Source organism: Nomascus leucogenys, unplaced genomic scaffold, assembly GCF_006542625.1.
Source record: "Nomascus leucogenys isolate Asia unplaced genomic scaffold, Asia_NLE_v1 000783F_92894_qpd_obj, whole genome shotgun sequence".
NCBI classification, from domain to species: Eukaryota; Metazoa; Chordata; class Mammalia; order Primates; family Hylobatidae; genus Nomascus; species Nomascus leucogenys.
This window is the reverse complement of record NW_022096978.1, coordinates 77,442-93,137: the sequence shown is the minus strand read 5'-3', so window position 1 is coordinate 93,137 and position 15,696 is coordinate 77,442. Positions and strand designations below refer to the sequence as shown.

General features: G+C 61.5%; 1 protein-coding gene across 1 annotated transcript; it reads right to left on the bottom strand.

Moving 5' to 3' along the window:
• Positions 1–59: 59 nt before the first annotated feature.
• LOC115834119 (collagen alpha-2(VI) chain-like) lies at positions 60–15,155 on the bottom strand. The gene is given in 27 exon segments (XM_030808877.1): positions 60–255; positions 257–464; positions 467–568; positions 733–885; positions 1,036–1,081; positions 1,401–1,436; positions 1,611–1,673; positions 3,278–3,340; positions 3,693–3,728; positions 4,064–4,114; positions 4,605–4,667; positions 5,153–5,215; positions 5,846–5,907; positions 6,481–6,571; positions 7,237–7,326; positions 7,679–7,741; positions 8,468–8,530; positions 8,935–8,988; positions 9,981–10,024; positions 10,102–10,141; positions 10,391–10,417; positions 10,742–10,786; positions 10,870–10,923; positions 12,696–12,761; positions 13,943–13,963; positions 14,159–14,757; positions 15,016–15,155. Coding segments are annotated over 27 exon segments (2,514 nt in total). The 5' UTR covers positions 15,131–15,155.
• Between the last annotated feature and the right edge of the window lie 541 nt (positions 15,156–15,696).

Genomic DNA, 15,696 nt, shown 5'->3' with positions numbered 1-15,696 from the left:
GCCCAGTATCCTGGGCTGCACATTTGTCCCTCAGGTGAGGGGTATCCCTGGGGCTCACGCTAGACAGCGGCTGGAGCCTGCTGCTCCTCGGCCGACTGCCCTGCGCCCACACGCTCACCCGGGCAGAGGACGTCCTCCATGTCATCGATGAACTTCTCGGCGACCAGGTCGGAGAACAGCGTCATGTTGCGCACCTGCTGCGGCTTGTCGCAGGCGATGGAGTAGAGGTTCTCGCTCTCGTGCTTCTCGTGGAAATGTCCCGATGCCGATGGCCGTCACTGTGACATCACGGTCGCACAGCGCCCGCAGGTTGAGGTCATCGTCCCGAGGGTCGTGGCGCCCGTCCGTGATGACCACCGCAAACACGCGTGTCTTCTGGCGCCGGCTCTCCTTGATGAGGGCGGTCGTAGGCAACTTGAGGGCCGAGGGTGTCCAGGTGCCGCCCGCAATCCACTCGAGGTTCTGACAGCCTCCTTGAAGCTTGACAGGGAGTCGATACGCTCATCGTCCAGCTGGATGGCCTCGAAGGTGCCCTCATGGCTGTACTGCACCACGCCCACACGCGTCCCTGCGAGCCGCAGACGTGAGGGCGTCGCCGGAGGCCGCGGGGTCTGGGGCATTCCCAGCCACGCAGAGGCCCTCGGAGGACACGTCTGGACTTCTCCCATCTCATCACCTCCCACGCCCCGCCCGGCCCCCTGCCATGCTGCGGCCCGCCCCCGCCCTGCTGACCTGTCTCGGACTTGGGGTCCTTAGCAATGGCGCCCAGCCTGTTGACCACGTTGATGACGAAGTTCTTCTCCAGCGTGAAGTTGGTGTACCCAATGCTCTCGGAGCTGTCGATGACGAAGACCACGTCCAGGGCACCACAGCGCTTCTCGCAGTCTAGGGGGTGGCAGGGTCATCGGGGGGCACCGGGGAGACCTCAGACCCTAGGGCAGGCGCACATGCGGGACCCAGCGGTGACCCAGCCCTGCCGCACTCCCGCCCTCCACCCGGTGCATGGGCCCCAACCCGCCGTGGGCAGTGCCTCACCGCAGCACCCGCAGGTCTCCCTCACGTAGGTCATGACGTCACACTCCTGCAATGCACACGGCAGGCAGGGCAGTCCCCCCAGGGCCCCAGAAGAGTTTCCACAGCAAGGTCCTGGCCCGGGGGCCCCGGGACATTCCAGCCCATGTGTGGAGGCAGCCATGCGGGGAGGCTGGTGGGTCCTGTCCCTGCCACCCTTGCTGCCACCCTCCTCTCCCCCCCAAGCTTGCCCTCTGACCTCCTCCACTGATCTTGCTCTCTGACCTTACCCGCTGACCTTCCCCTGCTGACCTCCCCCCACCCCTGCTGCTCTTGGTGTCTAGTTTTGGCAGGAGAAGGACACTGGTTCTGCCCCATGTGACACCTACCGTGAGGCCAGGGTCTCCAGGGGGGCCGGGCTCACCCTGGGGAAGGAAGGATGAGGCTGAGACCCTGGTGCCAAGGCTGGGCGGCTGAGTCTCTTCCAGGCCACTGCCCACTGATACATGGGTCTGCCGTGGGCGGAACCACCAGGCTTGGGTGCGCGTTGGCCTGGCAGGCCAGGGGTTGGAGGGCATGGGGACTGGCCAGCCACCTACCTCGGGTCCTGGGACTCCTCTTGGCCCCCGAGGGCCTGGCTCACCAGGGGGACCAGGATCCGCCTGAGAAGGAACAAGGACAGGTGGGCTTCAGTGGCCACAGGGACAGTCTCCGCACACCGCAGGGCCCCCCTGTTCTGTCCCCAACCACGGGTCCTGCCTTCGTCAGAGCCTGGCCCACCAGAGGGGTAGCGGCCTGGCAGAGCTGGGTGTCCCAGAAATGGCAGCCAAAACAGCTCATTCCAATCCATGGCTATTCCACCCCATTATCATGTACTCACCAACTCCATGCCCACCCATCCACTCACCCATCCATCCATTCATCCACTAACCATCCATCCTCTGTCTACCCACCCATCTTCCATCCACTCACTCACCCATCTATCCATCCACCCACCCATCCATCCACCCACTTATCCCCTCCACCCACCCATTCATCCGTCCATTTACTCATCCATCCATCCATCCACCCACCCACCCACTCACCCACTCACCCATCCATCTACTCATTCACCCACCTATCCACCTAACCATCCATCCCCATCCATCATCCATCCACTCACTCGCCCATACATCTACTCATTCACCCATGTATCCACCTATCCATCCATCCATCCACTCATCCACCCACCCACCCACCCACTCACCCATCCATCCATCCACCCACCCACCCACCTAACCATCCATCCCCCATCCATCTATCCACCCATCCATCATCCACCCACCCATCTACTCATTCATCCACCTGTCCATCCATCCACCCACTCACCCATCCATCCACCCACTCACTCACCCATATATCTGCTCATTCACCCATGTGTCCACTTCTCCATCCATCCACCCACCCACCCAGCAATCCATCCTCTATCCACCCACTCATCTATCCACTCACTCACCCACCTATCCATCCATCCGTCCATCCATCGTCTATCCACCCACTCATCTATTCACTCATCTAACCATCACCCATCCATCCATGCATCCATCCATCCATCCGCCTACCCCCATCCGCTTGCCCATCCATCCATCATTATCCATCCCTTGTTTTGTGCTCACTCAGTTCCAGACCAGTCTGCAGCCCTGGTTAAACCCTTGGCCAGGCTAGGGATTCGGAGGCACAGAGCGCCTGCTGGGGATATCTGTGGGGAGTACGCTGGGGAGGGGATTATGTGTGTGGGACATTGGGGAGGGGACCCTTGGGGAATGCTGGGTGTGGGAACTCTGAGGGGGATGCTATGTGGAGGCATCTTTGGGGGGAGGGACTCTGTGTTGGGGTTGCTGGGGAGGGGACCCTGGTGGGGATGTTGTGGGGGGATGTTGTGGAGGGGTCACTAGGGAGGGGACCCTTGTGGGGGATGCTGTGTGGGGGGATGCTGGGGATGGGACCCTGGGGGAATGTTGTTGGGGCATCACTGGGGAGGGTATCCTTCAGGGGATGCTGTGGGGGATACTGGGGAGGGGACCCTGGGGGACGCTGGAAGTGAGGGTGGGTAGGTGGAGGGAGGGGCCCCCGAGCCAGCCATCCTCTTCAGGAAGGTGGGGGTGGTGCTCATGGCTGGGGCCAAGCTGCCTGGCGTCCTCCCATACTTTTAGATGCACACGCTCAGCCTCAGGGCCCCTCCCTGCCTCTGCCCAGCTGCTGTGGGCTTCGGGACGGTGACACTCACAGGCTCTCCTTTCTCTCCTTTCCTCCCAGGTTCTCCTTTCAAGCCAAAGTCGCCTCGGCCTCCCTGTGACAGGGGACACATGTTAGCCTGGGACAGAGGAGCTGTCTCTTACCGGGAACACCAGTGAGATTTTTATGTGGAAAAATCGATGTGGCATTTTGGGGTCCTTTAAATGGGAACATCTATGTGGTTTTTTTGGCAAAGCCTGAAGTTTGGTTGGAAAGCGACCAGCCAGTGGCCGATAGCTCCCCCTAGAGCTCAGCATAGGTGGCATGGCTGGGCCTTGGGGAGCCAGGACCACCCCAAGACAGGGACGGTCCTGTCAGTGACGGTGGGCACTGTGTTCCCAGCAATAGTGGATGGGCGTGCAGACCCCCACCCTGGGTGGGCACAGGTGGCCAGGACCCACATGTACCTCGGGGCCGCGTGGGCCGGGCTCGCCTTTTTCTCCCTGTGAAGCAAACAGAAGCCAGGGTGACTCAGCCTCAGATCCCAGCGCTCCTTCGTCCCTCTGGGCAGCTTTCTGCAGCCCCGTTTCCCTCCCTCACTCATTCACACTCTGGGTGAGGCCACCGTGCTGCGTTCTGAGCTGCACTCTTCTCCTGATGCTGGGCTGGACCTGTCCTTCGCTGAGTCACCCAGGGCCTTCTCACCACTCTGTCCCGCAGGAGGGACCTCACACTTTCTTCTGCACAGGAGGCCTTGAGGGAACTACTGGGAACCTTCAGGGCCCTTGGGACAATGTCCACCCACTCCTGGGGGCTGCCATCCCAGGCTGTGACTCACGGGTGCTCCTCGGGGTCCTGGGTAGCTGAATCCAGGCCTGCCGGGGTCTCCCTGGAGGAGGACGTTGAGTCGGTCAGCATGGTCATAGGACAGGGTGGGGCTGGGGGGCTGTGCTCAACAGGGTCCAAGGTGCACAGTGGGGTGGAAGTGGGCTAGGGGTGCCGTCCAGGGCTGGCTGTGAGCAGGGGCCTGGCAGGGCCAACCTCGCCCTGTCCACCTCCAGTGGGGGCTGGATGTGCCTAGAGACCCAGGAGCCTGCCCACATGGGGGGAGGACCTTGCTCAGGCCACGTGGCTGCCCTCAGGCCCTGCCTCAGGAAGGTTGTGCCACCCACACCCAAGGGTCACTGCTGAAGAGGGGAGCCAGGGGGGCTTCCTGGACCCCGGAGGCATCCCCTCACTCTAGAGCTGAGAACAGGAGGCACAGGCCCAGCCTGAGGCACGTCTGCCGGCAACAAGGTCCCCCAGGCCGGCCCCACGTCCTGCTCCTCAGGCAGCTGCCCTGAACCACCAACACATCCTGCTGGAGGAGGGGCACGTACCTTGGGGCCTGGCTGTCCTGAGTCTCCACGGGGTCCTGCATCACCGGGGTCTCCCCGAGATCCCTGAGGGCAGGAGAGAAATTCAGGAGTCAGCACAGGCAGGGACTGGCCATGCCCGGGGGTCACCTGACATGCCCTGTCCAGCCCTGACCACCAGGCCACATGGCCCCAGCTCCTCCTGCTGCCTGTGGGGGCCGTGGACCCCTGTCTTGAGGGTCCCAGCTCTTCCTCTCCCTGTGGCCCATCCAGGCTCTCAGGCCCACCACCTTGCCCCTGACTCCCCAACCTGGGTCCTTCAGGGCAGGACGGGGGTCTGGGGCTGAGGGTGGGTATGAGGTACTCGGGGTCTAGGGAAGCAGGTCCTGGCTTCTGAGGCCAGGCCCTGCTGCCTGGGTTTGCTGTGGGGACAGTGGCTAGCTCTAGCCTGTCCCCACATGGACAGGGAGACCCAAGTGGTGCCACAAAGAGGGCATGGACTGTGGGGTCAGAGGGCACAGGGGCCCCACCTCTAGCCATGGGGTCAGAGGGCACAGGTGTCCCACACTGACCTGATTTCCAGGCTCCCCAAGAGCTCCCTGGGGGCCTCTGGGTCCAGGCAAGCCTCGGTCTCCCTGGAAGAAAGGGGAGGAGTTTGGGGTTCTCTTGACTGACAGTGGCACGCTGGAGACCCCAGTATCAATCCCGTGGACACTGCAGGGCCTCGGGGGGAAGACGGGTCTGGCCCCGGCCCCTGTGACGCTCCTGGAGGTTGTGGCTCCACTTGACCTTCAGCCCTGACCACACTGAGTGGAGGAGGCCGGGCTCTTGGTGCAGCCCCTGCCTAAGCACCCCACCTTGGGTGGCAGCCCTCACCTGGGTCCCCTCCCTTGGGGTGCAGTCCCTGCCTGGGTCCCCTCCCTTGGGGTACAGCCCCTGCCTGGGTCCCCTACCTTGGGTGGCAGCCCTCACCTGGGTCCCCTCCCTTGGGGTGTAGTCCCTGCCTGGGTCCCCTACCTTGGGTGGCAGCCCTCACCTGGGTCCCCTACCTTGGGGTATAGTCCCCTGGCCATCCTACCTTGGGGTGCAGCCACCCTTGGCCCCCCCTTACCTTGGGGTGCAGCACCCACCTGGGTCCCCTACCTTGGGGTGCAGCCCCCCTCGGATCCCATACCTCGGGGTACAGCCCCCCTCGGATCCCCTACCTCGGGGTGCAGCCCTCCTCAGATCCCCTAATTTGGGGTGCAGCTCCCCTGCTCCCCTACCTTGGCTCCTTTGTTGCCAACTTCTCCAGCCAGGCCACGGGGCCCCTCAGGGCCAGGGTCCCCTGTGGGAAAGGAAAGGAGGCCCCATGGGTCTCAGCTGAGGCCTCCAGCCTGGGTCCCACGTGAGAGGCGGGTGTGGCCGGGGGTTGGGGAAGGGGACCTGGGAGGAAGACCCCCGTCTGTCCAGGGGGACATACAACAGTCGCCTGTTTCACCCACAGCTCCTTCCTGGTGCCTGTAGCTGCCGCTCTGAGCACGGGGTCTCTCGGTCCCCCTGAGGCCACACACACGTGGGTAGGACCTTGTCCGCTTCCCGGGAGAAAGCCCCTTCACCTGATGTCGAGGGGAGCTGGTGGCCAGGGTTTTGCCGCACAGCCCTTCAGCATCACCCCTGAGGTCATGTGCCTGTGCCTCAGTGGGCCGGGGGTGAGCGGTGCCTGCACAGCTGTGTGGGGTGTGCCTGGGCGGGTGGTGAAGCTCCCTCAGCAGAGAATGGGGTGTGGGGATCTCAAGGCTGCGTTCCCAGACTCTGCAGGGAGTGAACTCTGGAGGGTGAGGCCCTGGAGTTCTGTTGTTCTCCAGGAGGAATGGGGTTGGGCCCTCATCAGCAGGGCCCATGGGCACCACAGTGAGACCCCGCGGCGCCTCCACACGAGGACTCACCTTCTCCCCCTTGGGGCCGTCGCTGCCTGGGCTGCCCTTGGTGCCGGGGTCTCCCCTGCGCCCCTGCAGAGAACAGGCATGTGGGTGAGGGAGGGGGCTGAGTCCAAGCACAGAGCTCCTGGAGGGTGGGGGCTGTGCCGGGTCTGATGCTCCTTCTCTACAGGAGGGCTCTGGCTTGGGGACCTGGGACCTCGATCCCCGGGCTGCTTCCCAAAGGCCTCAGCCTGCGCCGGTGGCTCTGCTGCCAGCCTCATCCCTTTGCTGGGTCGGTCCCACCCATGCCGAGGATTTAGGAATGATCTGGGGAGGCTCCAAGTGGAGTTGGATGTCTGGTGAGTGGCGTTTTAGGTGATGGGCTGGGGCCCGGCGGGGACCTGGTGCCATCCAGTCACCGTGGTCACTCCCAGGCAGGCCCTGTGCTCAGACAGAGTCCCCTTGGAGTGGTCAGCACTGGGACAGGCCCTGCCAAGCCCTCACAGGATGCCCTGGGCAGCTGGTGCTGGGTTTAGGGAACACCATGGAGGACCTGCCTGGGCCTCCCGTCTAAGTTCAGCCCTGGGGGGTCCCGTGGGGTGGTCGGGGTCCACCTCTCAGGAGGATGGGGGCCTGGCTGTGCCTTGCCAGCAGGGGTCCTGCCTACAGCCCAGGTGCCCTCCCCCATGGTCCTCCTCAAGCTGCAAGGAGAATGCCCAGAGCGGGGCCCTGAGGCAGGGGCAGGAGGGACTCACCGGCTCGCCTTTGGGTCCGCGGGGCCCGGGCCCGCCCTTGGCTCCTTTCACACCAGGACTTCCTGGGGCTCCGTTGTTGCCTTGATACCCCTGAGGAAGGAGGGGACAGCACAGTCACCCAGAGGCAGGGGCCCTGAGGCCTGGCCATGCCTGTATGGTGTGTGGGGTGGGGCCCCTACTGCCTCCAGCGGAATCCGCTTGCCAGGCACGTGGGGGCCCTGCAGGGTCCCCTGGAGCTTGTTCAGCCTCGTGAGGAGGGCACAGGTCAGAGGGGCTGGTGGCTCAGGGCACGTGGCCTGTCCTTCCTGTCCCTCCCCGTGTCCCCAGAGCCCAATGGGGCACCGTGGTGACAGCAGAGACAGTGGCCAGCGTGACCATCCATCTGGGCCATGGGTGTGAGTGTGGCCAGCTCAACTGCAGGCGAAGAGGCAGAGGGACTCACCTTGCTTCCCTTGGCCCCGATTTCTCCCGGGGGCCCTCTGCGTCCTGGGCGGCCAGGGTCCCCCTGGAAGGGTTTGCAGAATCAGCCTCATGTCTTTTGGCAGGGGAAGGGGGTGCAGGATGCCCACTGGTGGGGCAGGACCCATGGTCAGGCTTGGGACTGCATCTCCCTGACGTCCGCGGGGCACCTGGGATGCCAGATGCTGGCTGGGGGCTGCTGGAGCCTCTGTGCCAGCTGAGGGCAGAGTGTGTGTCACGGGCAGGACACCTGTGCATCTGCACAGGGACTCAGCCAAACTTGGGCTTGGGCTGAGGGAAGGTGGACAGAAAGTGGGAAGCCCTGGGTCCAAGTGCCAAGCTCCCAGAGAAAAGCCCTTGGGGATCCTGGGGCCGCCAGGGATGGGGCAACACTGCAGGCGGCCCAGGAGGGCAGAGCCCCCATGGCACAAACGTTCCCATGGGGAGCTCCAGGAGGTGTGGGTGGGGCTCCTTGGGGCTCCACCTGAGAGGAGGTAGGTTTGTTGCTGAGGCCCAGGTGGGCAGTGGTGGAGCTGCCCCAAGCCGGACGTGCAGCCCTGGTTAGAAGCAAGCTGAGGAAGCAACGGGCAGGGTACCCTCCACCACATCCCACCGCCATTGGCTCCTCACTGACCAGTGTTTCAGGAAAGGCCCTCTCTGCTCAGCTTCTCAGTTGGGGCTGCCTCCAGGAGGCCCCTCTCGGGGGGCAGGGAGGCCCCTGGAAGCCGGTGACCCCACCTGCCCCGGCCGGCACCTTGACAAGGCCACTTACCTTGCCACCTTGGTCTCCTCGCTCCCCTGGACTCCCTGCTTCCCCCGGGTAACCGTCGGGGCCCTGAGACAGGAGTGAGAGGTGGAGCTCGGCACACAGCGGGTGAGGTTCTCCCCATGAGCCAGGGCCCGAGTGCTCCATTATCCCAGCCCGGGAGGCACCTCCCGCCCTCGCTGTGAGGCCCCAGGCTCAGTGACCGAGAGGCCAGGCCTGGATCTGCTGCTCAGGGAGATGGAGCCCAGTGACACCGAAACTTGGGACGCATCAGGTCTCCAGGCCACGGGGATCCGCCAGGAGCTCCCAGGGGGAATTCCTCACGTGACTCCGACCCAGCAGAATGCTGGGCTGGGGGTGCTGGGCGGCCGGGAGAACCCACGCTCCAACTGCAGCAGCAACCACCCTCCTGCCCGGTCAGGCACCCACACCTCCTGGGCCGAGGCTGAAGGAGGGGTGCAAATGGCCCTTACCCGGTTTCCGGGGTCTCCCTTGCAGCCAGGAGGTCCGATGCGCCCCAGCTTGCCCTGAAGGAGAAGGGGGCAGGAGGAGTCTCAGGGCGGGGTTCTGGGGTCCGTGTGTGCCAACAACCGAGACACGGCCCTCCTGGTTCTGCCCCTCAGGGCTGCAGCGCTCTCCTCCTGGCACACGGGTGCCCACATGAGGCCACGGCTGCTGTGGAGCTGTCTCCGGGGAGGCAGAGTGGCCGTTGTGCAGGAACAGGCCATCCCTGGCTACTCCTCAGCCCAGGCTGCCTCCCAGAGGCCCTGAGGGCAGAGCTCCCTGGGCACAGAGAATGTTCCCACGGGGAGCCATGGAAGGAGTGGGAGGGGCGCTCCTGTGGTTCGACCTGGGAGGGGGCAAGCTTGTTGTTGGCCTTTGTGTGCAGCTGTGGAGCTGCCCCAAGCTGGGATGTGCAGCCCCGAAATAAATGCAGGCTGGTGAAGCCCTGGGTGGGGCAGTGGGATGTGGCAGGAGCTGGAGCGTGTGCGTGTGTGTGCGCATGTGTGTACGTGTGCACGTGTGTGTGTGCGTGTGTGTGCATGTGTGCATGTGTACTGTGCATGTGTGCGTGTCGTGCATGTGTATGTCTGCATCTGCACACGTGTGTGCATGTGCGTGTGTACATGCGTGTACCATGCATGTGTGTGTACTGTGCATGTGTGCATGCACGTGTGCGCGTGTGCATGTGTACTGATGTGCACGTATGTATGTGCGTGTATGTGTGCATGTGTGCACGGTATGTATGTGTACATCTGCACACGTGTGTGCATGTGCATGTGTATGTGTGTGCGGGTGTGTACAATGCATGTGCGTGTACGTGTATGTGTGTACTGTGCTCGTGTGTATGTGTGCATGTGCGTACTGTGCATGTGTGCTTGTGTGTGTACGTGTGTGTGCGTGTGTATTCATGTGTGCACACGTGTAAGCTGACAGGTCAGGCTGGATCTGGGGGCTCTGCAGAGGCTGGGATGCCTCCGTGAGACCCGTCCAGCTGCGAGCCCGAGGCTCCCTCTACCTTCCGTCCGTCAGTCCCGTTCTTGCCAGCCAGGCCAGGGCCCCCTGAGGAGAGAAGGAAGAGGGGACTCCATTAGCCCCGGTCCTTCTGCCCTGAGCAGCAGAAAGGAGGATCCGCCCACCCAGCCAGCCTACCTTGCGACCGTCGGCTCCAAATTCACCCTGTGTAGGAGGAAAGCCAGCGCAGTGAGCTCGGTGCCTCAAAGCACCATGGGCACTGCTGCTTCTGGGGGGCAGCAAAGCCCTTGGCCCAAACTCGAGGCCACAGGACCCCCCAGGAACCCCCAAAGCCACCACTGAGAAAAGACAGGCCAGTGCCCCAGGAGCAGTGACAGGCTGCGGCGGACGCCGAGAGGTGGGTCTGGGCCGAGGCTGGCGCAGGTCTGAGGTCTGTCAGGGCAAGAGCCTCACCTTCTCTCCTTTGAAGCCAGGAACGCCCTGGGGGCAGGAGGAGAGAGGGGCATTAGTGAGGAGCTCTGCGGAGACACAGGCAGGTTAAGGGCCGGCCCTGTAGGCTGAGGGGAGTGCTTGGTGGGCCGCTGGCATCTGGTGTTCTCGACAAACAGTCTGTGGGGGAGGCTGAGCCCTGGGTCGGGCTGGAGGCTGGGTTTTGGGACGGCCATCAAGTTATCGAGGTGCTTCTGTTCCTTGGTAACTGGGGGGAAGGTCATAGAGGCTGAGGCCGAGGCTGGGCTGGGGGGAGCCTGCCTGGCAGTGCTGGGGCCGCAGGGTGGAGCCAGGCCCCTGGCCGAGGTCACTCACCTTGGGTCCTGGGAATCCAATGGGGCCTTCGATGCCTGGGTCTCCCTGTGAAGGACAAAGCAGCAGTGTGAGCCCAGCCCTGGGGCGCTGGGCTGCAGGTGGGGCGGGCATGGGGCAAGGACACTCACCTGTCTTCCCTTCTGGCCAGGCTCTCCCGGCTCACCCATGTTGCCCTTGGCACCCTAAAAGCAGACAACAGAGAAAAGAGTAAATCGAGGCAGAGTAGGGTGGGCGGTAGGCAGCTGGGGACCCTGCCACAGCTCCTCTGAGAGGTGACACAGCAAAGGTTACTGATTCCCCTGCCCAAGTGGAGAAGTCTTGGTGTCAGCTGCTCCCCAAGGGGCCAGCCTCTGTCAGACAAGGGTTTGCTTTGACCCATTTCTCCCAGCTCTGAGGGAAGCTTCCCACAAAGCCACCTCCAAAATGGAGCCAGAACAGCCCCCTAGGGGTGGGGGTGCCTGGCCCGGGGGGGTCCCTTCTGCACCCAGTGGCTGTGACTGTGGCCAACACTGGGCTCTGGTTCTCCAGCGATGCCTGGGTCACTGTCACTACAAAGATTAATTCCTTTATCTAAGTAACTTTAGACAGATTAGGACTTCAGAAAATCACATAAAAGGTTACACTCTCTTGGAATTAAAATTTTAACCTATGACACAGAACTCTATTAAATAAATTCATCTATTTATTAATATGCTCCCAATTTAAGTGCAAAGAGGAGCAGAGGAATGGGGAGGAATTAAGAGGTCAAAAGGAAGAAAAGGGAGGAAACTCAGGGCAGGGGATGAGGTGGGCAGAGGCTTCTGGAACATCGCAGCTGTGCCCTGTCCTGGGTTCCGCTTGGCACCTTGCCACCCCTCAAACTCTAACCACAGTGACCCCTGTGGCAGCTTCCAGTGGCCTCCCAACAGAACGGGTCACTGCACCGCTGTGTGCAGCCAAGGCTGCCCCAAGTGGCAAATTCATTCCCAGCTGTGGTAGGGTAGGCATTGCCACCAGGACTGGAACAGCCAGGGAAGGAGATGGCAAGATTTGACCTGCAGCCTCGAGATGTCTCATCCTGGAGAAAGTACATCCGGATACCTACTGGTCTAGACAGCTGTTATCCAAATTTAGAAAAACACGAAGCTACTTAGCAATAACATCCTCTATGATGGTCAATTCCTTATTTCATCTCCTTAGAAGCTACTTTGTCCTCCTATGCCTTTCTTTATAATTTTTGACAGATGTGAATTATTGGAGTTTCACATACTCTGTTAGTGAGTTTTGAAAGGATTTCTGTTTGTTAGGAAAATGCAGGGGACATTCAAACCAGGCTCCCTAAAACTACTTATTTAGTAAGCCGCAAAAGAGGTTCCTTCATATTAATGAGCAATCATATTACTAATTGTAATGCATCTCATATTTTATTTACTTACTTGAATGCTTGCTTACAAAAGTATTTTAATGGCTATCTTAATAATTTTTTACAAGCTTCTGCTTTTCTCAATATACTATTTAAAAGGAATTAGACAAATCATAATTTTAGTTTCTCCAGGGTCAGAAGTGTTGAGACAATTTGAGGTACAGCTGGCCTTAAATGTGGATTTCTTTTTTTTTTTTTTTTGAGACGGAGTCTCGCTCTGTCGCCCAGGCTGGAGTGCAGTGGCACGATCTCAGCTCACTGCAACCTCCGCTTCCCAGGTTCAAGCAATTCTCCTGCCTCAGCCTCCCGCGTAGCTGGGACTACAGGCGCCGGCCACTACGCCCGGCGAATTTTTGTATTTTTAGTAGAGACAGGGTTTCACCGTGTTAGCCAGGATGGTCTCGATCTCCTGACGTTGTGATCCACCTGCCTTGGCCTCCCAAAGTGCTGGGATTACAGGTATGAGTCACCGCGCCTGGCCAAATGTGGATTTCAAAACAAATCAGGGGCTTACAGGTAGCGCGGACCCTGTGGGCAATCTGGGCATCTTACCTTCTGTCCACGGTAGCCCTTGGGGCCAGGGGGCCCAGGGATTTCCAGGCAGCTCACCTTGTAGCACTGAAACGAGAAAGCAGAGACAGAAGGTTGCATGGTGGGACATTCCTCAGGTGGCAGGGCAGGGTCTCAGAACGTGTAGCCCACGACCCTCAGCAGGGGCCAAGGAGATGCTGAAATGCCCTGAGAACCCGGGCGGGGGTGAGGGAGCAGACATGGGGTGCTGAGAGGCTCTGCCCCCATCAGGGACAAGCCAAAGAGTTTGGCTCTCAGTCAAGTGTTCTAGGCAAGTTTTAGAAAACCAAGGCTGGCTTAAGCCATGACAGAAAATAGAAGGGAAGAAAGGCCGGGTGCAGCTCACGCCTGGAATCCCAATATTTTGGTAGGCCAAGGCGGGGAGGACTGCTTGAGGCCAGGAGTTAGAGCCCAGGCTGGGCAACATAGTGAGATCCCGTCTCTACAAAAAAAAAATATGAAAGCCATCCTCCCACCTCAGCCTCCCAAGTAGCTGGAACTACATGTGCACACCAGGCGTGGTGGCAGGTGCCTGTAGTCCCAGCTACTTGGGAGGCTGAGGTGGGAGGATGGCTTGAGCCTCAGAGTTCAAGCCTGCAGTGAGCTGTGATCGTACCACTGCACTCCAGCCTAGGTGACAGAGAAAGACCCTGTCTCTAAAAACACAAATATAAATGAATAAATTTTACAAAAGGACGGAAGAGCAAGGGGCATCGGTGAGGGAGGCACCATTTGTTCACAGCAATGAAACCACTGTTTGTGAGCAGCCATTCTGAGGCAGGGCACGTTTTTGCAGGAAGCCTCACAGGGGAGATCTCAGATGCCTGCTCCCCTTCCGGAGAGCTGGAGCTGGGACACACAGGGAGGTGGGGATGTCATGGACCCCGATGATGTCAGTTCCTTCTCCCCCGACCTACTGGGCTGGGCTCGGGCCTCAAGAGTCCAGGGTGGATGGATCCCGCCTGCCCGGAGGCCAGACCCTCGACCTCTCCTTGTAACACGTGCTCTGTGGGTGACCCTAACGCTGACCCTCATGGGATCTAAACAGCCTGGCTTTGGCCGGGAGCCCTTTGTCCAGACTCCAAGGCCTCAGGTCCAACATGGAGCAGGTGGCTCCCTCTCCTCTCATCTGTTCCAGCCTGGAGGCGCCAGGAGTCGGCAGCCCGGCGCGGTCATCTCTGCTGGGTCAGCTGCCGGCCAGCACTGGCAGGAAGGGAAGCGCCACTCACCTCTCCGTAGGCTTCGTGTTTCTGCAGAAAAGACAGACGCGCTGGTTAGCTGTGCGCCTTGAGACCTGGGGCGGCTGCACCTCGAGTCTGGGTGGGGATGGAGGGACACCTGAGTGGCCCAGGCCCTGCCCGGGGCTTCCTCCTTCGGCCTCCGCACTCACAGAGGGGTAAAGTGAGGCCTGGAGTGGGTGGACGGTGCTCCCGCCCGCGGCTCACCATGACCTTGATGATGCGGTTGATGGTGTCCTGGTCGATCTCGGTGGAGTCGGGCAGCATGGTGGCATAGTCGTTGCGGTAGAGCTCGTGCGGCGTGCTGGCGATGTCCCGCAGGCCCTGCTCCTTCAGGTTCTGGTTGGGGGCCACGGCGAAGAGCCGGATGCCCTCCTCGCGGGCCCGCTCGGCCTGCAGCTTGATGCCCCCGCAGGGGCTGCCGGTGACGTGGCCGTCGGTGATGACCACGGCGAAGTGGACGGTGCCCTTGCTGCGGTCCTGCCGGATCTGCTCCGTCATGTTGGCCAGCGCGCAGTCGGTGAAGGTGCCGCGGCGGAAGGAGCTGATGCCCTGCAGGTTCTTGATGAAGGAGGCCCGGTCGCTGCCCGGTGGGCTGAACACCTCCACCTGGTCGGAGAAGTGCAGGCCGCCGTAGCGCCAGCTCAGTGCCACCTGGTCCAGGTAGAACTCGTTCTGCAGCTGGCTGATGAACTGCGGCACGAACTGCTTCATGTGGAAGAGCAGGATGTCCGTGGGGGACTGCATGGCGACGCTCTCCGAGGTGTCCAGCACGAAGTACACATGGATGGGGCAGTCGGTCTTCTCTGTGGGGCACAGGACCCGTCATGAGCCAGCCTCAGGAGGGACTGCTGTTACAGCCCCGTTTCCTGGCCCCGTGCCTGTTTGTGGGTTTGACCTCACTGCCCCCCGAATGCCCAGAGCCCCCGGCCCCCGACCCCTGGGCACTGGTCCCAACTGCCCCCACAAATGCCCAGAGTCCCCGGCCCCCGACCCCTGGCACCTGGGTACTGGTCCCGACTGTCCCCCAAATGCCCAGAGCCCCTGGCCCCGACCCCTGGCACCTGGGCAGTTGTTGTTTCTCTCCGTAGTGTCCGGTGAGATGACCTCCTGCTGCTGGGCCTGGATGGCCCCAAGGATTCCCCAGAGCAGGAGCACGGAGCAGGGGCCCTGGAGCATCTTGGCAGCACCTGTGGCCCTGAAGTCCTGCAACAGGGGGTGGGGGTTGCTCAGACACCCCCAGTGCCTCTCTCCTGGCACCCTCCCCCATGGCAGGCACACATACAGCAGGTCAGCGGGATTGGGGGCACTGCCCTCAGTCTTCAAGGAAGCGGGGTCTGCGCCCAGCACACACCGTCGCCAGCATCTGGACTGGGGGGCTTGTGCCCTCTTGCCCCGCCCTGGGTGGGGCCACAGATGTTTAGTGGGTGCCTCTGGGCTCAGTTTTGGGTGGGATTTGGATGTTTGAGGCCCTTCTATGCCCTCCAGGGATGGGTGGAGTGGGCAGCTGGGCGCCTCGGTGTGGAAAGGAATGGAGCACCCCACTGCCTGGGGCTGCCCTGGAAGCAGCGCAGAGGGGAGGGCGGGAGAAAGATCCCAGCTTCCCCAGACCGGCTCCCCTGCAGAGCTAGGCACTCTCTCTCCAGCCTGGCTCCATTCCCTTTAAACAGGACTTTGATAAGGAGGGAGGGAGGACTCTGTCAAGTGTGGGGACACGGCCATCATTAGCCTGGCTTTCCTTTCTG